Consider the following 27,208-nt stretch of genomic DNA (forward strand, 5'->3'; position numbering starts at 1 on the left):
AGCTGTGGGCGCCAACATGCCCCCAGTGCTAGCGGTCTTAAGACCGCCCTAATACGACTGAACTCTGACTTCCGCCAGACCTCGGAGAGAATTCCGAGACCAGTCATGCTGGCCGTCGGTGGTACAGAGGTGGTACTGCCACACCAATAAGAGACCGCACACTGTATTACAACCCGTAATGATGTGCAGCAGTGTCCAGATGGCATGGAGCTGCCGGCAGTGGAAGTGCTAGGACCCGTCCCCTCTGAATGACCTATTCGACGGACAGTGTAAGTAGATCGTCCGACAGGGAGAGGGTTGTGTGTGTGTGAGAGTATGTCGTGAATGCGGAGAGAGGGGGTGTTTGTGGGTGCGCGTCTGCGTGTGTGAGTGATTGTGGGCGGGATGAGGGGGTGAGTGCATGAGTGTGTGAGCGATTGAGTGCGATTGAGTGGATGGAAGGGGTGAGTGCGTGTGTGCACGTGTATGTAAGTGGACGGAGGTGCCTATTTGTGTGCGTGAACGGGGAGAGTGAATGCATGTGTGTCAGTGGATGGGGAGAGCAGGTGGGTGCATGTATGTGGTGCAGGGGAGTGGGGGTGTGAATGTACGTACTCCCTGGGGGAGTGAATGCATGCATGAGTGCAGTGTTTGTGTATGTATGTTAGTGTGAATGGGGTGTATGACGTGAGTGCGTAGGTGAGTGAGGGTGTGTGTGTGTGAGTGCGTGTGTGAATGTCGTGAATGCGGGAGGAGCGTTTGCAGGTGTGTGAGTCATTGTGTAGACAGGGGAGGGGTGTGTGTGTGAGTGGATAGGGAGAACGGTAAGTGCATGTATGAGGTGCAGGGGATGCGTGTGAATGTATGTATGCGCATGGGAGAGAGTGGAGTGAATGCGTGCGTGTATGCGGTGTTTGTCAGTGTGAATGGGTGTGTATGTCGCGTTTACGTGTGGGAGCGTTTGTGTGTAGAAGTGTGTGAGTGCATGTGTGCGGGTATGTGGATGTGTGTGCGAGTGTATCCTGGTGACAGGAATGCTTATTTTTGTCGCCACGGTCCAAGACCACCAGCTTTTTAAGGCAGTGCGACCGCCAGCAAAATGCTGGTGGTCTCTCGCCTCATGATACCACTAGCAGTATGACGTTATCTGCCTTGCTGGAGGTGCTCACCTCCAGTAGGGCAGAACGGGGTAATGTGGTGGGATAGGTGAAGGCTCGGCGGTTTGGCTTCAGACAAACCGTCAAACTCCTAATTTGGTGGTTTTCGCCACCAGCCCGTCGCCGGTGATACCGCCACAGCCACCCTGGCAATCTTCGGACCGCCAGGGTTGTGATGAGGGCCATAGTTTACTAAAAAATATATATATATATCTAATTGGATGAATCTTTCAGCAACATTGGTGCCTGTTCCAGACCTACTACTAAATCGGTATTGTGTTTGGCTGGTACTTCTAAAAACATACACACTTGGAAGATTAGCAACTGTGATAAAAAAAAGAATAGCCTAAGGTACTTCCCAACAGGCCTAACCTTTGGAATCTTACATTAATTCCATTGGTATGGATGTACGGATGTAAACATGCATATGAGGGCTATGATAAAAATATAATCATGGGGGGAGGGGAGGATAGCTCGAAATTGTCTATCAACTGGCGTAGACAGGAGCTCTTGCAACTTTTCTAGCCTTCACTTCTCTCTAACCAATGTAGAATGTAAGCACATCTAAAAACGTATTAACATTGCAAAAATATACCCCAAAGTGATAACAACACAAAACCTCAATAATCACTGTACATGTCGAATAAGAAAGACAATAGTTGCCTATTCCTTTGAGGAACATGCCACCCAGTCAACAAGCTGACATTCTGGACTATCCCGCATATAAGATGATTTCCTTATATACTTTCAGGAAATCGAGGATTATATGATTCAGTACTCGTTGCAGCTCAATACCAGTAGGACACAGTAGCCTTTTCGGGACAAAATAAATTGCTAAGAATTGTTTTTTAGTTGAATGGGTCGCTTCCATTTAGTCATTAATTAAAACAATTACAAAGTGTGAAAAGACGGATGAATCTCTTTCCACTGGATCAAGGGAAAGAAATCAATCAATCAATCAATCAAAGGCATTTGTATAGCGCACTGCTCACCCGGAGGGTCTCAAGGCGCTGGGGGGGGGGGAACGCTACTGCTCGAACAGCCAGGTCTTGAGTTGCTTCCTGAAGGCGAGATGGTCTTGCGTTGTCCGGAGGTGGATGGGGAGGGAGTTCCATGTCTTGGCTGCCAGGTAGGAGAAGGATCTTCCTCCGGCGGTGGCTCTGCGGATGCGGGGGACGGTGGCGAGAGCGAGGCTGGCGGAGCGGAGCTGGCGGGTGGGCTTGTGGAAGGTCAGGCGGCTGTTGAGGAACTTGGGGCCCAGGTCGTGGAGGGCCTTGTGTGCATGGGTGAGGAGTCGGAACGTGATTCTTTTGTTGACGGGGAGCCAGTGCAGGTCTCTCAGGTGTTCGGAGATGTGGCTGTGTCGGGGGATGTCCAGGATGAGTCGTGCTGAGGCGTTCTGGATCCGTTGGAGTTTCTTCTGGAGTTTGGCGGCGGTGCCGGCGTAGAGGGCGTTCCCGTAGTCCAGCCGACTGGTGACGAGGGCCTGGGTGACCGTCTTCCTGGTCTCGGTGGGGATCCACCGGAAGATCTTTCGAAGCATGCGCAGGGTGTTGAAGCATGAAGATGAGACGGCGTTGACTTGTCTGGTCATCGAGAGGGAGGAGTCCAGGATGAAGCCTAGGTTGCGAGCGTGGTCCGTTGGCTTGGGGGTGGCTCCCAGGGCGGGGGGCCACCAGGAGTCGTCCCAGGCGGATGGTGATGATCCCAGGATGAGGACCTCCGTCTTGTCTGAGTTCAGTTTCAGGCGGCTGTTCTTCATCCATTCGGCGACGTCTTTCATCCCTCCATAACACCTTCGCCTATAGGCCAAGTTACAAAAGGTTACTCATTTGGTCCCTACCTACCAAAGCCACGTTTGAAGTTGGCTACGTAGTCAACTGTCCTATTTGGTTAACTGGTTAACATGGGTCTTACCAGACATCTGGTAGGAAAGCTGTAGGTGCTCAGAATGCAGTTGCTGTCATTTACTCTGAGTTAATGAGGAACCACCTTGTATCTACGTTGGCAAAACACACGAATTATGCTAACTCACAAATTTCAGAAGTAACTATCAACACCAAAGTGATGCAATTATCTAGGCATGGGGCAGGATTCTCAAGTCAAAGTGTGCCCGTTCTTAAAGGTCCCATTTTGTATTTTCGGCTAGGAAGAAACCACAAATGCGATTCTAACAAAAATGTAATTATTAATATATTTCTTATTCAGTGGTGAATTTCAATTCTCAGTGAAAGTGTCACAAAAATGTGTGCTGTCTAAACCGGTTGTTAAATTCTGCCCTTTGTAAACTGGAACAAAAGAAAACTGTATTGTCAAAGCAAGTAACAGTTGTTTTGCTCTAGCCTAGATCACTGGGAAACCGTGAAGGGCCCCCAACTATTTTAGGAACCAACACTACCAAACCCTGAACAACCTAACCTTGTGTTTAGCTTTTTGGACTAAATGCATGTCTTCAAAAATAAAACTGCTTTGAAAAACAAGCTGTATGTAATGTTAGTTCCAGTGCTGAGACGAAATACATTGCTTCTACCAGTGAAAATTACATTCACTACCAGATATTACAAGGGCATTCTTTGTAGCAGTTGTTATGGAACAAGCCTCTAAGGAAAGCAGGTCTGGCAGTTATTCGAGACAGGATTAAGCATTCACTAAACATTTTTTAGGCGAAAAACAGACGGTGACAGTTTACTAAAAAGGAGTTTTGTTCTAAGCAATGTCAAAGTCTGGGGATGTGTTCTGAATATGAAGAAAATCTATGTTCATATGCTTTTCTGAACTGAGAATTTATTGATTGCTTATGGAGCAATACTGAACATGTAGAGTGATTCGGCCTCTTACGTGGATTTCATCAATGTCCATGTTTTTACAATTAAAATATTGGGCAGTGAATGACGTATATAGTCATGCCCAAGAGGTGAAGTAGAGAAAGACTGTAAATTACACTACTAATACTAATGAATACATTTAATTACAGAACACACAGGTTACATTTATTACCGTTATAAACAATATGTGGCCATTCATTACTAGATACCCCTATTACATGAAATTATGGCGGCCTGGTCTAAAATATTGTACCTATGTCTGGAAATGACTTTGCCATACTGTTTTCTGTACTGGTGGTCACAGCTGGAGTGCTGGGACCGATTCTGGAAGCCTAACCTGGTCTGCTTTCCATTTATGAACACCACATTTGAGAAGATGTCTGGTACTTAAGGCCAGCTTTGGCATACTCTGTCTAGCTCACTGGTAAACTCCTGGTGTGTAGTGTACACTTGTACATGCCCCAGTGGAATAGGTGTTGGAAAGTGTTTGATTATGGTTATTTGGGTCAGGGGGTGAGGTTAAAAGGAAAGGTGAAGTAGTAAGAACGTATGTATGCAGACGTTTGAGTATGTGAATGGGTGAGCGAGGGAAGGGATGAAAGGATGGGTAAGTGACTCAAGGGGTGGAGTGAATATGTGCATAAGGATATGCAAAAGGCAGGGAAGGCTAACGAAAATGGGTTTCGGGGTGAGTGATGGATCACTACCTTGTGTGACTGCAGACATGGGTATAGGACCGAGGGATGCTTACATGAATGGGTGAATGGATTAAAGTTACACGATCAAAGGGAAGAACTTTAAAGGGGTTGATGAATGAAGAGTGAGTGAAGAATGACAGGACTGAATATGAATGGACTATGAATGGATGGATAAGACTGAATGGGTGGTGTGCGGATGGAGAATGGTTGATAGGTGGGTGGTTAAGCTTGAAAAGTGGATAGAGAATGTTTAATAGTTGTAGTTAAACGTGATGATGTATGCTGAACAAATGGTTGAAGAATGGTAAATGGATGCACAGGGATTCAATGGATGAATGAGAAAGAGATTTGAATGCATAAGGGCATACTGTTAATGAACGGAGAATTGTGGATGGATGGATGGTGAATAGATAATGTTGAAGTGATGAAGAATACCTGGTGTGTCATGTGGCTCATTCTTGCAGTCCCTTCAGCTGCAAAACTCCTGTATCAACACAATCGCAAATGCACAAAGACCTCGTCTCGGTCTCAACAGGCCTCAGTGCCAGCAAAACCCATGAAACTTTCTTTTTTTCTTTTTTTTATTTAACTCTTTTTATTACATTTTTCAACCGGTCCATACCAGATAAAAAAAAATACATACAGAACAGCACTGCACTTTGCAACCAAAGGCAGAAAAAAGGAACAACAGTGAACCCGCACTCTCCCCTAAACCCCTCACAGACATTCTGACATATTTTTAAGCAGTTCTTGATGTGGTCTCAATTGTCCAGCATAAGAGGCCCGATGCCCCCCCCCCCAATCCATCCATAATTTACAGTCCTCAGCGAACTCCAGGGAATCACAGTCATTACCTCCCTACAGAGCTAGTGAATAGTACATAATCTAAGCGCCCCATACCCTTCCAAACTTTCTCCGACAGCCTCTGTTTGTGTACGTTACCTTTTCTGCCATCGTGAAGCCACCCATCGCTCTCCTCCATGTCTCTACCGTGGGTCCAAGCTCTGCACCCCACAAACAGGCAACATCCCTCTTAGCCACCTCCAACCCGAGATTGCAGAATGAGAATTTAGCCCTGGACACATCCACATCACTGGGGATGCCAAGGAGGATAAATCTGGGGTCAAGCGGGATCCGCTCTGAGACCACCACCTGTAGTTCCCCCACGATCTTCCCCCAGTATTCCTGCAATACAGGGCAACCCCATATGATATGGTAAATGTGCCAAACTGCCCCTGATATCGTATACAGTTCGGGTGCACTGTATATATACGCTGCCTATCAAAATATATACCCTATGAAGGATCTTGAACTGAATTAGTTGCAGCCTGGACCTAATGGCAACTTCTCGGGGAAACATCAACGCAGCTTCCCAGCCTATATCCTCCATTTCCCCTAAGTCTGCCTCCCACCGTCTGCATAATCTACTAAGGGTGTCCGGCATATTATTATTAAGGGTCCTGTACACCACAGAGACGGCTTTAACAGTAAACTGCTCTGTCAACAATCTACCTTCTAGCAGGGCATATTCCAGTATTTCCATCCAAGCGAGACCCTCCGCCCTCCAAGCATGCCTCAGTCGGGCATAGTAGAAGAACTACGTCTCGTTGAGCCAATATGCAGCCCTCAGTGATTCAAAGGGCATAAGATCCCCCTCTTCCAACACATCTCCTAGATTGGAGATTCTAACATGATCTCACACACCATGCAACTTTCTTGCACCACAACCCACCAGTGATGGGTGTACCAGTCATGCATCATTTGACAATGAAAAATCTAATGAATAACTCTGGGTATCAAGGAGCGCTATGCATTTCTTAACTGCACCCAAGAATATGATTTTAGGGACAGAGGTCAGTGGACCTGCTCAAATTTAGGATTACTGTTAGAAATGGGGTCTTTGGCTGGCAGTCAGGTTACCCCCTGTCCAAGCAAGGACCCTCACTCTAGTCAGGGTAAAAGAGAATCACCCTCAGCTAACCCCCGCTCATCCCATTGGTAGCTTGGCACGAGCAGAAGGCTTACATTCAGAGAGCTAGGTGTAAAGTATTTGTACCAACACCCACAGTAACCTAATGAAAACGCTACAAAATGACACAACACAGGTTTAGAAAAGTAGAAAATATTTATCTAAACGCAACAAGGCCAAAACGACAAAAATACACAATACATAAATGAAGTTATCACAAAAAATGCAAAAAGAGTCTTCATGTAATTTTAAACACAACGCTGTTAGCATGACAATGTACCTTGGGTGCATCAAAAACGAACCCCGCACGGGTGAGTGTGCGTCAAAAAGGGCTTGTGAAGCATCAATTTCACTCACGGGCAAGACCTTGCGTCGTTTCTCCTTTAGTCGGGTCGGCGTGAGTCGTTCCTTCTCTCCGCAGGAGAGCGATGCATCGATCAGGTCAGCACTCTCGGGTCCGGGAAGGGCTTGCGTCATTTTTACAGGCCCAGCAGTGTTTGCGTCAGAAAGTCAGCTGCACGATGGTCCAAAAACCACGCAGCACGGGTTGCGATCTCACCAGCCTCCGTCAGCGATGCGGCGCGTCGTTTCTCCAGCCACGGGCTGCGATCTTCTGGTCGGCGTTGCAGGTAAGCGTAAATTTTCAGCCGCAAAGCCGGCGGCACATCGATTTTTCAGCTGTAGATCAGAGTTGCATCAATCTTTTCCCCGCACAGTGGTCTGTGCGGGGATTTCTCACTCTTGGGCTGCCAGCTTCTCCTTTCAGGGTCCCAGGAACTGGATGGGCACCACTTGGCACAGTAGGAGTCTCTCAAGAGGCTCCAGTTGCTGGCAGAGAGAAGTCTTTGCTGTCCCTGAGACTTCAAACAACAGGAGGCAAGCTCTAAATCAAGCCCTTGGAGACCTTCACAAGAAGGAAGGCAACACAAAGTCCAGTCTTTGTCCCCAGCACAGGCAGAAGCAACAGCTGCAGGATAGCTCCACAAAGCAGTCACAGGCAGGGCAGCTCTTCTTCCTCAGCTCTTCAGCTCTTCTCCAGGCAGAGGTTCCTCTTGGTTTCCAGAAGTGTTATAAAGGCTGTGGTTTTGGGTGCCCTTCTTATTCCCATTTTGCCCTTTTAAGTAGGCTTACTTCAAAGGAAAGTCTCTAGTTTGAGAAATCCTGCCTTACCCAGGCCAGTCCCCAGACACACACCAGGGGGTTGTAGACGGCATTGTGTGAGGGCAGGCACAGCCCTTTCAGGTTTAAGTGACCACTCCTCCCCTCCCTCCTAGCACAGATGGCTTATCAGAAAATGCAGATTACACCCCAGCTCCCTTTGTGTCACTGCCTAGAGAGAGGTGCAACCAGCCCAACTGTCAAACTGACCCAGACAAGGAATCCACAAACAGGCAGAGTCACAGAAAAGGTTTAAGCAAGAAAATGCTCACTTTATAAAAGTGGCATTTTCAACCACACAATTTTACAATCAACTTTACTAAAATATGTATTTTTAAATTGTGAGATCCCAAACTCCACATGTCTATCCGCTCCCAAAGGGAATCTACACTTTAACCAGATTTAAAGGTAGCCCCGTGTTAACCTATGAGGGGAACAAGCCTTGCAACAGTGAAAAACTAATTTAGCAGTATTTCACTGTCAGGGCATATAAAACACATTACTATATGTCCTACCTTAATCATACACTGCACCCTGCCCTTGGGGCTACCTAGGGCCTACCTTAGGGGTGCCTTACATGTAAGAAAAGGGAAGGTTTAGGCCTGGCAAGTGGGCACACTTGCCAAGTCGAATTTACAGTTTAAAACTGCACACACAGACACTGCAGTGGCAGGTCTGAGCCATGCTTACAGAGCTACTAATGTGGGTGGTACAAACAGTGCTGCAGGCCCACTAGTAGCATTTGATTTACAGGCCCTGGGCACCTCTAGTGTACTGTACTAGGGACTTACTAGTAAATCAAATATGCCAATCATGGATAAACCAATTAACCATACAATTTACACAGAGAGCATATGCACTTTAGCAATGGTTAGCAGTGGTAAAGTACTCAGAGTTCAAAAGCCAACAGCAACGGGTCAGAAAAAATAGGAGGCAGGAGACAAAAAGATTGGGGATGACTCTGCATAAGCAAAAAAAGTCCAACAGTTACCAAAAAAAAGCTGGGAGATCGTGAGGTAGCTTTTTCAAACAGTGGCTTTTGTGGACGATCACTTTCGATCAGCAAAAAAAAAAAAAAAAACAATATCAGATGCCATACCATTCTGCATTTTCGACTGCATCAAAAAAAAATCTAAGGACATTAAACTGGCACCTTTCGTTTCCATTTGTAAGATGCGGCATAGGCTTCTCTCTGTGGCGGTAAGCATGTAAACAAACTGCTTACAACCAGCCATGGCCAAATAATTCCACCAACCATTAGTTTGTGATATTTTCTGGGGTGCTCGGTTTTGGGTTTCGAAATCCAAGGACTCACAATCACTGACCTTCTGTATGTGAAATTAACAAGTCAAGTCCTGTACATTTCAACAACGTTTGCCAATGTACCATTTAAAAGGTAGAACAAAATTGTTTCAATATGAGTTCATTTATTGTTAGCTTTCTACATTTTGAAATCAATAAATCCACTGGAATGTCTATACATCCAGAGAATGAAGAGGCAAATAATAATCACCTACAGTCTTCAATGAAAGCCCTGGACCTGTACTGAATTTCAATTCAGTGAATAGTAGTACAACACAGCAGTTCTGTGTATGTTTGTTACAGGATATATCCTGAAGCCTCACTACAATCTTTTGCGTGTTACCATATTTAACATTTTATGTAAATATTGTGAGAGTGTTATTTCGGGAGGCCAGATCAAAGTAATTTATGTAGTTGGGAAGGAAAGATCACTCTACTTTAAAAAACAAAATATCAAAAACAAGCGATGTAAGCAATAAAATTGACTAGTACTAATGCAGTTCTGACCCAAATGATTCCAGAAATACATTTCGCCTATACGGCCTGTCAGCGTTACAAAATGCTTCACTTTACACCTCTATGGTGAGTTGTCCAGAGAGTTTTTTTTGTATTTCCAATGTTGACCCAGCTCAAAGAGTGGCCACATAACTAGGACTGAAAGGCCACAACCATTTCACAGAAGAGACACACTTCATTGTACCGTGTTGAAAGGTAAAAAAGGCATAAAGCATCCTTTTCAGTTTCCCCATCATTTTTCCATGCACTGCATTTAACTTATAATGCTAAAAAATCACCACTGCATGTTTAAACATTAGTTAAAATAGTAGTACTAGACAGAGAAGTGCAGTGTTAGACTGGGCCCAATGTCTACATATTCTTACAACGGACATGCTATTGTACTGATGCTGTGGGCATGCATGCGCTCTGGGTCCCAGCATTCATCTACACAGGCAAGTGCAGTGTTCAAAATCCTGACCTGGCCTGCAGGGCTTTCATAAGTATGTAATGAGATTTCACATCACATACCATGCAGGACTAGGAGCAGCAGCCCGACTGCTTAGGATTTTGAACAACTGCAGGATCTTCCATGTACGAAGACACAAGTGAATGGTTCCCGGATGTGCATAGCCTTCTGAATTTCTATTATCTTAAATCTGCGTACCACCTAAAGCCCTAATATGGGCTTCAGTTCTGCTGCAGCACCATTCTTCTGTGCAAGGAAGCTAGCTTGAATATACTGCTTTCACTATTCATCTACTTGTTTTTCCATCGGATTAGTGCTCAGTGCAGTATCTATCTCTTCCAACAGTAGACCTATATGAACTATCCATGAATAAACTTACAAGGACTGGATATCATTAATGGACTGTATATGTGATGACTTTTGGATCTACAGTAGTGTTACCTATGGGACTGCATTTTGATGGCTATATGTGATATATGTATAGGTGATTAATAATGAGTGCCTCACACTTGTTTTTGACCTATATGAACTATTTCAAGACTAGGACTGGAAGCAGAATATTTAGGTTAATTGTTTGTAGCGCAATAATGTGATGTTGAAGAACAGCAGCTAACACATCACTCACTATTACTGTTTATTTCCTCTAAATAAGGAATTAAGTATGAAAGTCACTCTCCCTAAAGGAAGCAGAATATGGTTTGACATGAAGTGCACCACTGATTTTTTTTAAAGACAAAGAAGTTTTTGTGCTACAACTGACAAAGCTGTTCCTCTCATTTAACTTTGGAATAATTAATACTGCTGACGTTGAAACTACCAGACCACTTAATGACTGGACCAAGTCAAAAGAAACTTGACGGTAGCATTGTCTCCGGCTTAATGTGAGACAAAAGAATATAGCTTCAATTACTTTTCTAGAGACTGAGATTTCTTTCCTACATACATCATTATGTAGTATAAAGTGACATAACTCCAAATGAGTTTAAGGTTTTTTCCTGGTCCTATTCCATAGAAACAGTGTTCTCATTCAATAAGGCAATACTTCGTGTGCAAGGGTGTGGAATTTAACAAAATATTAGCTTGTCCATAGGACAGGCTGTGGCGTAAAACTACTTTTCTTGGGGAAAAAAAACAAATCTACATATCCCTCTGGGGTGCCAATTAATGTGTGGCAACAAATTGTGGAAGCAATTATTTATACATTATTATATATTAGCTCTGATACTAGCCTCGCTGATTATTCCAGGGCTCATACTATAGTACGGTTTGAATACTAGTGTTGGAAATGGTCTTTCTGCAGGGTCCCCCCCAAAAAACTTTTTGCATTCCTCCTTCTCTTTTTTCGGACTAATTTTTGCTGGCTTTAGGACTCTGCGTACTTTACCATTGCTAATCAGTGTTAAAGTGCATATGCTCTCTGTAGGAAGTTGGCTCTGTATGTACTATTTCAAAGTAAGAAATAGCATGCACAGAGTCCAAGGGTTCCCATTAGAGGTAGGATAGTGGCAAAAAGAGATAATTCTAATGCTCTATTTTGTGGTAGTGTGGTCGAGCAGTAGGCTTATCAGAGGGTAGTGTTAAGCATTTGTTGTACACACACAGGCAATAAATGAGGAACACACACTCAAAGACAATTCCAGGCCAATAGGTTTATGTATAGAAAAATATATTTTCTTAGTTTATTTTAAGAACCACAGGTTCAAGATATACAAGTAACACTTCAAATGAAAGGTATTTCACTTAGGAACTTTAGGAACTTTGAATTACCAAAATAGCATATACAGTTTTCACACAAATGGCAATAAGCTATTTTAAAACTAGTTCCTGGGGGAGGTAAGTGTTTGTTAGTTTGCAGGTAAGTAAACCACCTACAGGGTTCAAAGTTGGGTCCAAGGTAGCCCACCGTTGGGGGTTCAGGGCAACCCCAAAGTTACCACACCAGAAGCTCAGGGCCGGTCAGGTGCAGAGGTCAAAGTGGTGCCCAAAACACATAGGCTTCAATGGAGAAGGGGGTGCCCCGGTTCCAGTCTGCCAGCAGGTAAGTACCCGCGTCTTCGGAGGGCAGACCAGGGGAGTTTTGTAGGGCACCGGGGGGGACACAAGTCAGCACAAAAAGTAGACCCTCAGCGGCCCAGGGGCGGCCGGGTGCAGAGTGCAAACAGGTGTCGGGTTTGCAATGGAGTTCAATGGGAGACCCAGGGGTCTCTTCAGCGAAGCAGGCAGTCAAGGGGGGGGCTCCTCGGGGTAGCCACCACCTGGGCAAGGGAGAGGGCCACCTGGGGGTCGCTTCTGCACTGGAGGTCGGATCCTTCAGGTCCTGGGGGCTGCGGGTGCAGTGTCTTTACCAGACGTCGGGTTCTTAGAAGCAGGCAGTCGCAGTCAGGGGGAGCCTCTGGATTCCCTCTGCAGGCGTCAACGGGGGGGGCTCAGAGGGGGGTCAACTCTGGCTACTCACAGGGTCGCAGTCGCCGGGGAGTCCTCCCTGTAGTGTTGTTTCTCCGCAGGTCGAGCCGGGGGAGTCAGGTGCAGAGTGCAAAGTCTCACGCTTCCGACAGGAAATGTGTTGTCTTTAAAGTTGCCTCTTTGTTGCACAGATGTTTCTTCTTTGGAGCAGAGCCGCTGTCCTCGGGAGTTCTTGGTCCTTGTAGATGCAGGGTAGTCCTCTGAGGCTTCAGAGGTCGCTGGACCCTGTGGAACGCGTCGCTGTTGCAGTTTTTCTTGAAGTGGGGAGACAGGCCGGTAGAGCTGGGGCCAAAGCAGTTGGTGTCTCCGTCTTCTCTGCAGGGCATTCAAGTCAGCAGTCCTTCTTCGTCTTAGGTTGCAGGAATCTATCTTGCTAGGATCTGGGAGCCCCTAAATACTCAATTTAGGGGTGTGTTTAGGTCTGGGGGTTAGTAGCCAATGGCTACTAGCCCTGAGGGTGGCTACACCCTCTTTGTGCCTCCTCCCTGAGGGGAGGGGGGCACATCCCTAATCCTATTGGGGGAATCCTCCATCTGCAAGATGGAGGATTTCTAAAAGTCAGAGTCACCTCAGCTCAGGACACCTTAGGGGCTGTCCTGACTGGCCAGTGACTCCTCCTTGTTTTTCTCATTATCTCCTCCGGCCTTGCCGCCAAAAGTGGGGCCGTGGCCGGAGGGGGCGGGCATTTCCACTAGCTGGAGTGCCCTGGGGCGCTGTAACAAAGGGGGTGAGCCTTTGAGGCTCACCGCCAGGTATTACAGTTCCTGCAGGGGGAGGTGAGAAGCACCTCCACCCAGTACAGGCTTTGTTACTAGCCACAGAGTGACAAAGGCACTCTCCCCATGTGGCCATCAACATGTCTGGTGTGTGGCAGGCTGGTAAAACTAGTCAGCCCACACTGGAAGTCGGGTATGTTTTCAGGGGGCATCTCTAAGATGCCCTCTGGGGTGTATTTCACAAAAAAAAAAAATGTACACTGGCATCAGTGTGCTAATATTGTGCTGAGAAGTTTGATACCAAACTTCCCAGTTTTCAGTGTAGCCATTATGGTGCTGTGGAGTTCGTGTATGACAGACTCCCAGACCATATACTCTTATGGCTACCCTCCACTTACAATGTCTAAGGTTTTGCTTAGACACTGTAGGGGCATAGTGCTCATGCACCTATGCCCTCACCTATGGTATAGTGCACCCTGCCTTAGGGCTGTAAGGCCTGCTAGAGGGGTGACTCATCTATGCCATAGGCAGTGTGAGGTTGGCATGGCACCCTGAGGGGAGTGCCATGTCGACTTAGTCATTTTCTCCCCACCAGCACACACAAGCTGGCAAGCAGTGTGTCTGTGCTTAGTGAGGGGTCCCTAGGGTGGCATAAGACATGGTTCAGCCCTTAGAGACCTTCCCTGGCATCAGGGCCCTTGGTACCAGCGGTACCAGTTACAAGGTACTTACCTGGATGCCAGGGTGTGCCAATTGTGGAAACAAAAGTACAGGTTAGGGAAAGAACACTAGTGCTGGTGCCTGGTTACCAGGCCTCAGCACACTTTCAAATCATAACTTGGCATCAGCAAAGGCAAAAAGTCAGGGGGTAACCATGCCAAGGAGGCATTTCCTTACACTCTCTCCCTAAAACAAGGTGACATTGGCTCATACCCAATTGACATATTTAATTTACTTGTAAGTCCCTAGCAAAGTGCACTACATGTGCCCAGGGCCTGTAAATTAAATACTAATAGTGGGCCTGCAGCACTGGCTGTGCCACCCACATAAGTAGCCCTTAACCATGTCTCAGGCCTGCCAATGCAAGGCCTGTGTATGCAGTTTCACTGCCACTTCGATTTGCATTTAAAAGTACTTGCCAAGCCTTAAACTTCCCTTTTTCTACATATAAGTCACCTCTAAAGTAGGCCTTAGGTAGCCCATAGGGTAGGGTGCTATGTAGGTATAAGGCAGGACATGTACCTGTGAAGTTTATATGTTATGGTAGTGTAAAACAACTAAATTCGTTTTTTTCACTACTGTGAGGCCTGCTCCTTTTCATAGGTTAGCATTAGGGCTAGCCTTATATACTGTTTGAGTGGTAGATTCTGATCTAAAAGGGGTAACAAGGTCATGTTTAGTATGGCCAGAATGGTAACAGAAAATTATTGGTGAAGTTGGATTTAATATTGCTAGTCTAGAAATGCCACCTTTAGAAAATGAGCATTTCTCTACACTCAAATCCTTCTGTGCCTTACAGCCTGTCTCCAATCCATGTCTGGCTGGGTTGGTTGACAGCTTCCTTGTGCATTTCACCCAGACAACCACAGACAGAGGATGCTCAGTCACACCTGCACACATCTGCATAATGAATGGGTCTTCCTGGGCTGGAAGGGTGGAGGGCTTGACACTTACATTTGAAAGGACAGTGCCCTGCCCTCACACAATGGACTGCCAGACCTCCAACTGGGACCCTGGCAGACAAGATGGGACTTCTAAGCCTCTCTTTGAAGTATCCCCCACTTAAAAGGCACATTTGGGTATATAAACTGAGTTCCAGACCCTACCAACTCAGACACTTCTTGCAAAGGTACCTCCTGGGAAAGAAACTCTGAACCAGAACCTGCAACCTGGAAAAAGAAGCTGCCTGGCCACCCAAAGGACTAACCTGGACTGCTTTGCTGTAAGGGACTACTGCCTTACTGTTGCCCTGTTGCCTTGCTGCCCTCTAGCTCTGCTGAGAAGTGCTCTCCAAGGGCTTGGATTGAGTTTGCCTCTTGTTTCCTGAAGTCTCAGAGCTAAAAAGACTTCATCTCTGCAAAGAACTCCTTGTGCGGTGAAAAATCGACGCACAGCCTGCCCTGCGGTGAGAAAGTCACTGCATCGCCAAACCGGAAAGGCGCAGCCCTACTCCCTGAGTGGAGATTAATGCAGCGCCAGCGTTTCATCCGGAACTTAGCCGCACAGCCCACCGCATCGACGCATCGCCGAGCCGGAACGACGCAGCCCGAGTTCCTGCTAGAGAAATCGAAGCAGCACCTGCTGTGCGTCAGAAATTTCCTTGCATCGCCCATAACATTGACGCAGCCCCTGTGACTTCGTCCTGCATGCCCAGGCTTTCTCCACATCGTCCCCAGGGCGTCCAAATACCCCGCAACCCAAAGAGGATCCAAGCCTGCGCGCCGGAATTTTATGCAAAGCCCTTGCTGCATGGAAAAGCATCAACAAATCGCCTGTTTGTGCCCGGAGAAACCGACGCACACCTCCCCATTTTCCACGCATGTCCTCCTCTGCGATCCCATGCAGATAACTTAGATGCAAACCAGGTACTTTGTGCTTGTAAGAGACCATTGCTGCTTTTAAGAACTTAAACATAATCTTGTCATTACAAAAGTGATATTTCAAATGACCTTAATCCACTTGAATAAATATTCTATATTTTTCAAAACTGTTGTGGTGTATTTTTGTGGTGTTTTCCCTGTGTTATTGCATGATTTATTGCACAAATACTTTACACATTGCCTTCTAAATTAAGCCTGACTGCTCAGTGCCAAGCAACCAGAGGGTGGGCACAGGATAATTTGGGTTGTGTGTGACTTACCCTGACTAGAGTGAGGGTCCTTGCTTGGACCAGGGGTAACCTGTCTGCCAACCAAAGACCCCATTTCTAAAAACTAGCAATTGCCTTCTGTTGCCATCCTTCCAAAGATCACAAACTAGGCTGGAAGTAGCAGTGAGCAATAGTTCCAGGGATGAAATGCCCTTTTGAATTTGTGCAAACCTACCAACTTGCTGTTTTAGGTGTTTTCACCAGCTCTTCTCTTATTTTTGCCAATATTTGTTATAATGGTGTGGGCCCAGCAGATCCCACAACAAAATACAAAAGCCATGTCAAAACAAGACATACATCCTTGGGGCAGTTTAGTTACAGCATTGGACATCGCCCCTGTTACATGGCTAGTTGCACTTTTGACTGCAAACTAACTTCTTTTTCCTTTTGTGTGCTGTTTCACGCTAATGCTGTGGCGCTTTGAAACTTTATTACTTTTCATTTTTAATTTATGTGGCAAGAAATTCCAGTTAGGAGCTCACAACGCTAATAGCTCTGACTCAAGCAAATGTGATACCCATTGCATTGCAAATGCTTATTTTGATAATGGAACCACTCTAAGTAGTGCAGTCCGAGCTTACATTTCCTTAGAGGGCTCACCCTAATAATAAAAGCTTTGCATTATTAAACCATAAATAAAAGCTTGAAAAACATTAACATATGGACACAAATACTACAGACAATTGCCTTCTGTGATCCATAATGTAGTACTGTAAATTGCCACCAAAGGAGTTGTGCTACAGGTGACTGGGCCTACTTGTCCTAAGGACAAAAGAAGCATGTAAACTTGTTGTCCTTGGTCCCAAACAATATATCCTGGGTGTTGGACTATAGGAGTTCCACACTCCTGTGTGTACCTTAACTAATCTGCACAAGCATCTTTAGAATAAATTAAAGCCTTCACACGTTTGATCTTGAGGAAAAGTTGAGCTCTGTCTTGCAGACTGCCTCAAATCAATGTTCCATATATGCATAGTAAATCAGTGCAGCTCAATGTTCACAGGACAATTGTCCTTGCACAAACGGTCTCCTCAATGAAATCAGTCTCCTTTCATTTCAGATATGAAAACTTTTAAACGGTTAAATCTGAAAGTGTGCTTCTCTTCTCCACAGTGGCACTATAACAGAGTATGCTGCAGAATGTGGCTGAACAAAGAGTTTCTCTTTTATGTGTTTACTTTCTTCCATACCTCAAAGGTCATGGTAAATGAGAGTTATGAAATACTGATATTCCTAATTCTAAATTGCCACTAACAAGATGAACTGAATACAAGCCACAAGGGGCTTTACAATGTTTAACACAGAATGGAGGTATGTATGGGAGAAGAGCTAGGATTATTGAACTATACTGAGATCTCTGTCAAAACATTTCTGAAAGCTAAGGTCATCTGGTGAAAAAAGGCCTAAAAGGTCTAACCCTCAAACACATATTCAAGGATAGCACACTCCATATTTTAATGACCTGCACAAACCCCACCTTGTTTCAAGATAATTTCAACCTCACGGGCTTTCAGTATGCTCTATTCCATCACATGGCGTATTGGAGGGTTGATGGAATGGCACTTCCTGTTACTGTAAACAGGAAGGCAACGATTAAGAAGTCACGAAAGGGGGCGTGACCTGACCAGGTATGGAGTGAGAAGCTAATCGTCTGAGCACTGTGTCCCCATGGGCCTTATAGCCTGTCTTAAGTCTCTTACAGCGGCCCCACCCATGTCCTAATGAGTGGTCCTGCAGCGGACAGGGGCTTGAGCACCGAATTTCCAGAGTTTGGAGGTAATCGGGATGCCGAGCAGCGAGAAACCTCTCTCACCACTCCTGAGTCAGTAAGCCCGGGAGACATGGAAATTTAGTGAGGAGGGCTGTGGCTGGCTGTTGGCAGGTCCGCACGGGACACTGAGGCTGACTCGAGTGTGGCATCGGGTGGCCTGGTTGCGAAGCAATCCCGTGACCTGGATTGGGCCATTGATGCTAAGGGCGGTGCTAGCAATCTCGTCCCAGGACCAGAGTGCCTGGGGGCCCGTCACCACATGTGAGCTACTGCAACAGGATCACGGTAGGCCTGGCCCTCTCATTGATGCCTGCAATCCTCAAGAGGCCTGGGCCCACCCATATGCTACAAGTACATGGGGAGAAGCCCCCAGTGGAGATGGCACCCACGTCCTTCTGATGCCCTGCAGCCACCGCCATCCCCATTCCACATGGCTGATGAAAGGACTTTCTAACCCCGCACTGAGCACATCGATGAGCCCAGCGGATACAGAGGGCATCTGGGTGGCAGTGAGAGCCCCATCCCACTCCGACCAGAACTGTCCCTCAAGGCTGAAGTGGATCCCTGTACACCTACTCCTAGACCGACAGCCTGATGGGCGGCAGTCACTGCAATGAAATGGGCCTGGAGTGCCTCTCCTGCTGTGAGTGGACTCTTCTGGGGGGAGGGGGCATGGAGTGGGGGGGTGTCAGGGAGGGAGGGCACTGACCCATAAGCTAACTGCCACTCAGTGAAGACGAGGCCCTCCACCCAGGACTGAGGGGTCTGGCCACCCACCATTCTGGTGTTCCGTAGGCCCGCATCGCTGGGCCTGCTCCAACCTTGCAATGGGCCTGCAATGTAAGTGATCAGAGGGCCAAATTTGGCTACCGGCATCTCCCCTCCCCTCAGTCTCGCATATCCATAAGAAGGAAAGAGCAGGAAGGGGAAGATCCTGGACTTGCTCCTGGGCTTGTGGCTCTGGGGCTCGAAGAGGGAGCCTCATGCGCTGGGAAGCCCCTTAAAACCAACAAGCAAACCTACAGAGAGCCTACTCTCAATGTTGATTGCCCAATTGGTCCCCTTCCCCTTATTCTCTGCCCTTGCTTTGCCCAGAGGCAAAGCAGCAAATGACAATTCTGTTGCCTCCCTCTGGGCTACATCTTCTGCTGCAGACATGAGTGACAAGGGGGTGCCTTTCCCACAGCCCCCTGGACGGCCTGCCACTCTATTGTACAAGATTATATGGAGGAAAAAAAAAACTGACATCCGGCTGGAGATGAGTTCCCTCAAAACAGACTTCAAAATCTGCCTTCAAGATCTCCGCAACGACATCAACTCCATGGGTGCGAGCGTACAATGGACTTGCGTGTGGAGGATCAGGATCTGCCATGGCGTCACATGGTTATCTGAAGGAGCAAATCTACTCTCAGAAAGTATGCAGTTCCTTTTATAGTCAATCCAAGACAAAGTGAAGGAAGACTCTCCACGCCCCACCCCACTTCCTCCCCCAAAAAAGGGGAGGCAAGGTTGGTAAAGAGGTGAGTTTTGGGATTCAGGGGATCCTGTTGCTCAGGAACAAGAGTCCTCACACACCCAATAGCTTCTCATTGGGCCAGTGCTGCAATGCCCAACAGGCCCATAAGAAGGGGGCACTTTGCCATATATATATAGCTGATGGACGAGGTGCTCCCAAGATAGATTGGTGGCTGAATGATTACAAATAACTGAGAGATGCGCCAAAAAAATGTAATGAAGGGGCTCCCTCGTCATGATTAAAAACAGAAAAACAAGGCCTCTAATGGATGCACCTGTAAACGTTATCTACAGAGTAATGTAGTGAAAATCAAAACTGTGGATACAAATAGTAATCTTCCAGTCACTCAAAAACCGACTCCAATTTACTCAGTCGAGTGCTACCTGGACCATCACTGAGTAGAGCTACCAAGCTGCAAAGAAAGGTTTGGAGTCACTCTAGGTGCTGCAACCTACCTCGCTCTGCCACGCCCAAAGATGTTGTGTGTGTGTGTGTAAGTATGGAGGGGGCGGTTCCTTCACTTTGTCTTGGGTTGACTATAAAAGGAACTGCATACTTTCTAAGAAAGGATTTGTCAATAAGGAGCATGTTTGCTGGACCTAAACGTGCTCCTGGCCCCTTTTTGTATAGAGTACTCTGGAGGAGCAACAAACCAAACGCAGGCCAAACAGGATGATCATTAAAACCGTAGCCGTCGTAACAATATCCACATACAGGAGGTTCCTCCCATAATGGGAAGACACCATGTCACTCACAACAGAATTGCTTCAGGCTATCCGTGAGGGACTGGAGCACCAACCACTCAGTGTGGATGGGGCACAAAGAGTCTCAGCCCTGGCCGGTGGTACACAACATCCTCATCAGGATTCACTTCTTCCGGGACAAGGAGGCCATTCCGCAAGATGTGTGGAGGAGGGCAGATATTATCTTCCAAGGCCATACTGTGCACATTTTCTAAGACCTCCCTGCACTGACACTCAAGAAGAGGAGGGACTTCAAGCCATTAACTGAAAAACTGAGTGATTCAGGGCTTCGGTACCAGTGGGCCCATTCCTTTGGATTCCTTTTCCATTGGAATGGCAAGCAATGACTGGTGAGATCACTGAGGGAGGCCAAGCACCTACCTGGCCTACCTGATGGATCATCTGACATGCGCTCCCCCCCAATCCAGTCGTCACGGTCACCACACCTTCCAACTTTACTGGTCTCTGCTCTGTCAAGAGTGACACCAATGGGATTGGTATACACCTCCAGATGGAGAAGTCCACAATGTTGAGCCCTGTTGGCCTGCTTGTACTACGCTGGTTTAACTTATTTCTCTTTCCTCCTAACTATGAGCCTCTTCTGACCTGGGAGGGTGGAGGGGACTACACGCTCCATTGCTCTAAGGCCAAAAACTGTAAGAGCTTGCACGGCCACTTCACTGCTCTGCTACCCTTAGGTAGATTTTGGGATCCTTGACTAATGATATGCTTCTGTCCCTCAATGTCACAGGACTCCATTCCCCTAGCAAAATGAAACACATTTGGCGCTATCTTCGCCAGCAGAATTCTACTATTATCTTCCTGCAGGAGACGCATCTGCTCAGGGAAGACTGTCATTGCATGGTTCACACCCATGCCAGTATTGGTCACACACCAACCCTAAAACAGCTGGGGTAGCTATCCTTCTTTAAAAGGGTTTCCACGCCAAGGTGTTGAAGATCACTAGGGATCCAGAAGAGCAGTACCTGACCTTGACGGTGAAGAGGGGAAAGACTGCCCTGACTTTACACACTTCTATGCCCCAAACCAAGCACAAGACACTTCCAAAGGTGTTAAGAGACCAATTGGGGCCAGATAGTAGAGACTTAATAGTGGGTGGTGATTTCAATCTAGTCTGGGACCCTGACCTACACAGGAACATGTCACTCTTCCAGGGTGCGGGGGCCATGACTGGGCACCTTCGACAGGAACTTGGCTGGCACATTGTGATATCTCCATCCAGATGGGAGGAGCTATTTTTTCTATTTGCAGGTCCATTTGTCCTACATCTGTATCGACTATTTCTTCCTGACTCACTCCCTTCTCAGGAGTCTTTATTCAGCCCAGAGCTCAGATGTCTCTATCTCAGACCATACTCACATCGAACTTACATGGACTCCGCGTGAAGCCTTTATACGAGGACCCCGTCAATGGCATCTGCAACCCCAGCTCTTGCACAATCCAGTTGGTGTGGCCTCTATTAAGGAGGCAATAAATAAATATTTCCAGCTCAACGCCCCGCCCGGTTCTCCCCCCTATATGCTTGGGGATGGTTTCAAGGCGACTATTTAGGGTGTCATACCCTCCATTTTTATTCCTCTGGCACAGGAAGCCCGCTTGCTTGAAGCCAGCCTCACTGAGGAAATACGCACCTTGGAGCACTCAGATAAGCAGCACCCCTCTGCATGCACTAAGCGTCAGCTGGCAGTACTCAGAGGCCAGCTGCGGCTGCATTGGGTCAATAAGGCAAAAAGGTCTCTGCTGGCACTTACACCAAAATGCTACTAGGGGGATATAGTGGGCACCATCCTGGCCTGAAGGCTGCAAATGCAGTATGCCTGCTCCCACATTTCTAGGCTGGAAGATTCCTCCTCGGCCACCTGGGAGCTGGATAAGCAAGAGGCATTTTGGACCTTTTATCAGCATCTCTATTCCAGTGATGGGGACAACCGAGTTTATATTGATTCTTAACTGTGGGTTTGCTCCTGGGCCCTTCTGGACCCCCGAAATGTGCAAGATCTTGAAAACCCTTTCACAAGAGCAGAGCTAAGCTGTGCACTTAAGGTGCTCTCAGTAAGGAAGACCCCGGGCCCGGATGGGCTACCAGTCTCTTTCTACAAGCTCTTCCTCCCGCACCTGAAGTAACGCTTGATTTGGCTATATAATTTCTTCAAACATGCGGCTCGGTGCGTGACAACGATGTCTGCAGCTGACATAACACTTATTCCCCAGCCGGGCAAGGACCCCACTCTTTGCAGTTCTTATTGGTCAACTGTGTTGCTGATCACTGATGCTAAGATTTACACCAAAATGATGGCAAACAGGCTAGATTCCCGGCTGCCGGGGCTGATAAACCCCAAACAAGTTGGCTTCATCAAACAGACACCAGGTGCTGATAAAATCTGTCATTTAGCCCACTTGACTGACAAAGTTCAGGTCCATGATATTCTGACCTGCCTTCTCTCTTTTGCGACTCTGAAGCAGTTTCTGGCTACAAGAATAACATGGCTAAATCCCAAATACTGAATTTGATTATCCCACTGCAACAAGTCACGTGCCTGACGAGCCTCATTCACTGCAGAATAATTCTAGAGATCTGGCCCTCTTGATCTCAAGTTGGTTAGCGCAGACTTTGGGACTTTCCCACATACTACTGCAAGCACTCTTCAGAGTGTCTGCTGCCACTTCCCTCACCAGTATGCCACTCCCCTCTGTCTGTTCTGGCCAACACCTGCTCAACCTGTTAACTCTCGTCATCAGTAATGATTGCAACCTTTTGATTTCAAATACATGTCTCAGGCTTCTTCATGCGCCAGTGATGATGTTCCGTAACTCTTTGCCAAGTGTATTGTATTGTACTGTCTGTCGAATATCTAGCCTCTGCTCAACGCATGCCTAGCCTGTTATTTTCACATTCTGTACTGAAGGCCAATTCTAGGCTACAAATATATGACCCAGGCTTACTCGCGTACCGTCACGAAAGTTATGTAATTCCATGCTAAATACATGCTCTCTGTTTGTTGAGAATGTAATAAAGAGAACTTGAGAAACAGGATCAAGTCGCTTAAAGGCCAAGCTGGTGGTCTAAAATCCAGTTCTGTACTGCACTGTGAGCCAATGCTCATACTCTGATGACCCTGACACATACCACAAAACTATAAACATTGGCATTTTATGCCTTCTCAAGTTGGCCAGTGGAATTTTAGGATACCACAGTGAAAGGCTTTGTGGTTATTCATGAAGTATTGGCCTAGACTATCAAGTAAGAATACACATGTATGTTCTATACCCTCATTAAAAAGCTGTCAGGCTGGGTGCAGAAGTGAGGGCCTTTCTGAAGGGGCTTGAACTCTCAAAGCTATTGCACAGTTTGAGATCCTTCCTAGAAGGATATATTATGAAAAAGGACATCACGATGCAATCTTGAATCTCCACAGCAGAGAGATACCCAATACAAATGGACTCGTGATGTGGCTGTTTAAAAGCCTGTCCTCACAGGTGCACCTCCAACCCTAAAATCTATACAAGTGAGCCAAAGGAAGCTGCCACATGATTTGCACAATGCAATAATTATAGTCATACCCAAGGAGGAGAGGGTCGCTCTCGAGTGTGCCTCTTACCAACCAATATTGCTCTTTACAGTTGAAATTATAATACTAGCAGGAGTCTTGGCTAATAGGCTGCTCACTGTGATCTACCATAAAAAGCCTGGATGAGGCAAGGTTCATGACAAACGCTTGACATCTATTGCAACATCCGTCTGCAACGTAATTGGCTTCACTAGATGAAAGGGACAGAGGATCCACTGGCAATCTTGTCCAGGGATACCAAGAACACTAGCTTGGAAGGCAGTTTATGGGCAGTCTCTGAGTATTGCTCCTGGTTGTGGATGTTCTATATGGAAGCAACAGCCGCAGCGAGGATTAATACATTTGACTTGAAAAAGCATCCCTAAAAGCTGGGGGGAATTTACATACTACAGCAGAGGTCACCCAGAGACATGGATCATAACCTACATACAATCAAGGATGAGTTTCAGGAAAAAAGACTTTTGAGAAAGCCGAGTCTTTCTCGCTATTGAGTAGGGCGGCTGCTTTAAAAAAGATGACTGCCCACATTCCTATAAGTCCTACAAAACATACAACCAGCAAACCCAGACACTCACTTCAAATTATTATAAGGAGAGTTCAGGAACCTGCAGTGGGACAGAGGTTCACCACGTTCTACACTGAACGTGCTCTATCGGTCAGTAGAGGGTCACTGCAGTGAAAGGATGGCAGAATGTCTTAACACACGTTGTGGAAGGGAACACTGATTAAAAAAAAGCAGTGAAATGAAGGGGTCCAGCCGAGGGACCTTATTGGTATCTTCAAGTTTGATGAAATGGCAGACACCAGGGAAAGTAAGACATTCATTCAGTTGACTGGGGAAAAGGAACTGTCAAGAATGCAAGAGTATCTTTATGTAAAGATTTAGCATGTTCTTGCTTCAAGTAAAATTTACTTGGCAAATCAACCCCAGGCAACTCCCACAGAAATAAGAGTCCTGAGGGAAAGGCTTATTAGGGGTGCCTTATCACCATTCTACAAGATGCTAAAACTGGCAGTCTGGGTGCCTTTAGGAGTGAATGGAAACGATATGTGAGCTCACTTGAAGACATGTACTAGGGGGCGGTTTTGATACACAGCAAGGTGGCCATAAAAGCAAGTCTGAGGATTGTTCAGCTGAAGATCCTCCATAAGGCACACTACAACCAGCACTGGCAATGCCAACAAGCCTTGTGTTGACAGTCAGTCTCTTGGCTTTGTCACTGCTTGTTTTGTCATTTTTTTTTTTTTTACAACTTTATTTGTAAGGGGTTGTCAGGCCCTTGCCAATATAAGACAATAAAAACTGGCAAAAAGCAAAAATATTTTTTGGTGCAGAATGCCATCATTGTGAAGTTAATCATTATGCTGATCCACTGTCCCATGCTGTTTGGTTTAGTAAGTGGAGGAACATGTTAATGATAGAAGAGATCAATAGAGAAACAAGGCTGTCTGAAAGCCCCCTAAGTATATTATATTTAAATATAATTTCCGTAAACGCAAAAGGCTTTGGCTAATGCCAGCCCTACAAAAAGCAGGCTGTACAAAATAGGTCTAGCAATGGATAATCGCTCAATAAAATGCAAAGGGAGGATAGCTCCTTCATACATACCTTGTTGTGCTATAGAATCCTACAGACATTATGGACCTGTAGTACGGACAATCTCTTGGCAATACTTGAGGCTGAGTTGCCACTAACATCATAATACATATTAGGCATCTATATGACATAGACAAACATAAGGGAAAACCAACATTTTGACCTCTGAGCCTAATGGTGGCCAGAAGAACACAGAAAAAGAATGGGGAAATGATTGCTGTCCAATCCGAGAAACTTGGAATGAAGGCATGGAATAATGCCTGGGGGCCAAAAGAGTGATTTAAGAGAGCAGAGGCTGCATTCAGCTGTTCTGAAAGATCGGAGGCCCATGGCTGATATACTACAGGTTGAAGTGGGGCTCATGTTTAAGAATCGGCTGATGTCTTCACATGTGGGACTCGGGGTGGGTGGGGGTGTTGTGGAAGGGTACACCACTAACTTGTGAACAGCCCACACCCTGTTCTCCACCCCTTTTGCCTCCTTCTACTGCCCAGAAAGTACAGGTTGCGAAAACAAAAGTATACAACGCATGCTATGACCAACTATATAATGGACTGATTTGGACAGCCTATGGATGGTTATGTATGTTCAAATGTAAAACTGAATTTTATTTACAAAAAAGTATGAACAAATTACTTTAAAAAACTAAATATGTGAGCATACAAATAAAATCATGGCACTTACAAATGTTCACATGAATACCTGGCCTACATAGCCACATTTTCTATAAAAATATACATTCTATTTTCTCCTAGGTAGCTTTAAGATTCTTCTTCCATATCCATTATTGCTTATAGCTTAGTCAAATTTACCACGTTTACACACAGTGGACTGTCACACAACTATTCAAGAAAATATACAACTGGCAAGACTGTACTTAAGTTCATTTAACAGGAGTTATAGGCAACACATTTAAAGACATTCAGTTATTACAGTGTCTGACTTTACTGATCAAACTATATTTATTACTTTGAGGTTGATGGAAAACCAAGACAACGTACAGTGTGCAAGATAAACTATGGACCAACAATGTTATCAGGAATTGAGAAATATTAACTCACTGAGAATGTTTAACAAAGAGTTCTGTCCTTGAGTATCTCAGTGGCTATCTCTGCAAAAATCTAATATAGACATAAAGCTTTGTTCCAAATGAGTCTGTAGTTTGATCTTCATAGCATACGATGAAAGTTCTTAGAGCTCCAAGATAGCCGCTTTTCCTAATCACGGTATACAAATTGTGGGCATTAAATACAAAATGTTTTTTCAACTGTCCAAACAAGCTCTCAGCCACAACTTCTGAGCACATATCAATTTGAACACTTTTTTCTTTGCCATTCTATTTATGACATAGAGAAGGCATAAGCAAGAACATATATGTCCTTCAGTAATAACACTAAAATATTTGCTCTGACACTACAATATAACCACATTTATGTAGTAATGATCATCTATAGTAATGATCATCAACAAACAGATACGAGTTTTTGACTTACCTCCTGTTTGATACCCTGAAATTCAGTGGAGGTCACTTCTCCAATATTTGGGGCTTCCACTTCCTCCATGACAGGGAAGTCACAGCAGTTTTCCACGTTTATTTACAATCCTACAGGAGCACAAAAACATCTGTAATTTCTGTATGACAATCTAAAAGAAGAAAGAGACAAGCTGTGCTTACTGGTTCAACACAAGAATACTGATCAACCCAACACAATATTTTGTGAAAAGATAATTTATTCATATATCCTCTAATAAAATGTGATGTGTAAATACTTTAGGTTGCCATATTAAGCAACGTTAGATACAAATGAAACATGTGCAAACATAATTATTACACTAAAAGAAGCAATTTGTACCACAAGCTTAAAAGAACATACCAGCACTGTCAACAGGT

At 45.7% G+C, this 27,208-nt stretch overlaps 1 protein-coding gene across 2 annotated transcripts in view; it reads right to left on the reverse strand.

The window, feature by feature from the left end:
- Positions 1–27,208, reverse strand: part of HDX (highly divergent homeobox) — a 307,184-nt gene that overhangs the window by 242,970 nt on the left and 37,006 nt on the right. For both annotated transcript variants that reach the window (XM_069212603.1, XM_069212610.1), the window contains exon 2: positions 26,811–26,920. In XM_069212603.1, the coding sequence (XP_069068704.1) occupies positions 26,811–26,879 (69 nt within the window). In that variant the 5' untranslated portion in view covers positions 26,880–26,920. The remainder of the gene's footprint in view (positions 1–26,810; positions 26,921–27,208) is intronic.

The sequence above is a fragment of the Pleurodeles waltl genome, chromosome 2_1 (assembly GCF_031143425.1).
Source record: "Pleurodeles waltl isolate 20211129_DDA chromosome 2_1, aPleWal1.hap1.20221129, whole genome shotgun sequence".
In the NCBI taxonomy this organism is placed as follows: Eukaryota; Metazoa; Chordata; class Amphibia; order Caudata; family Salamandridae; genus Pleurodeles; species Pleurodeles waltl.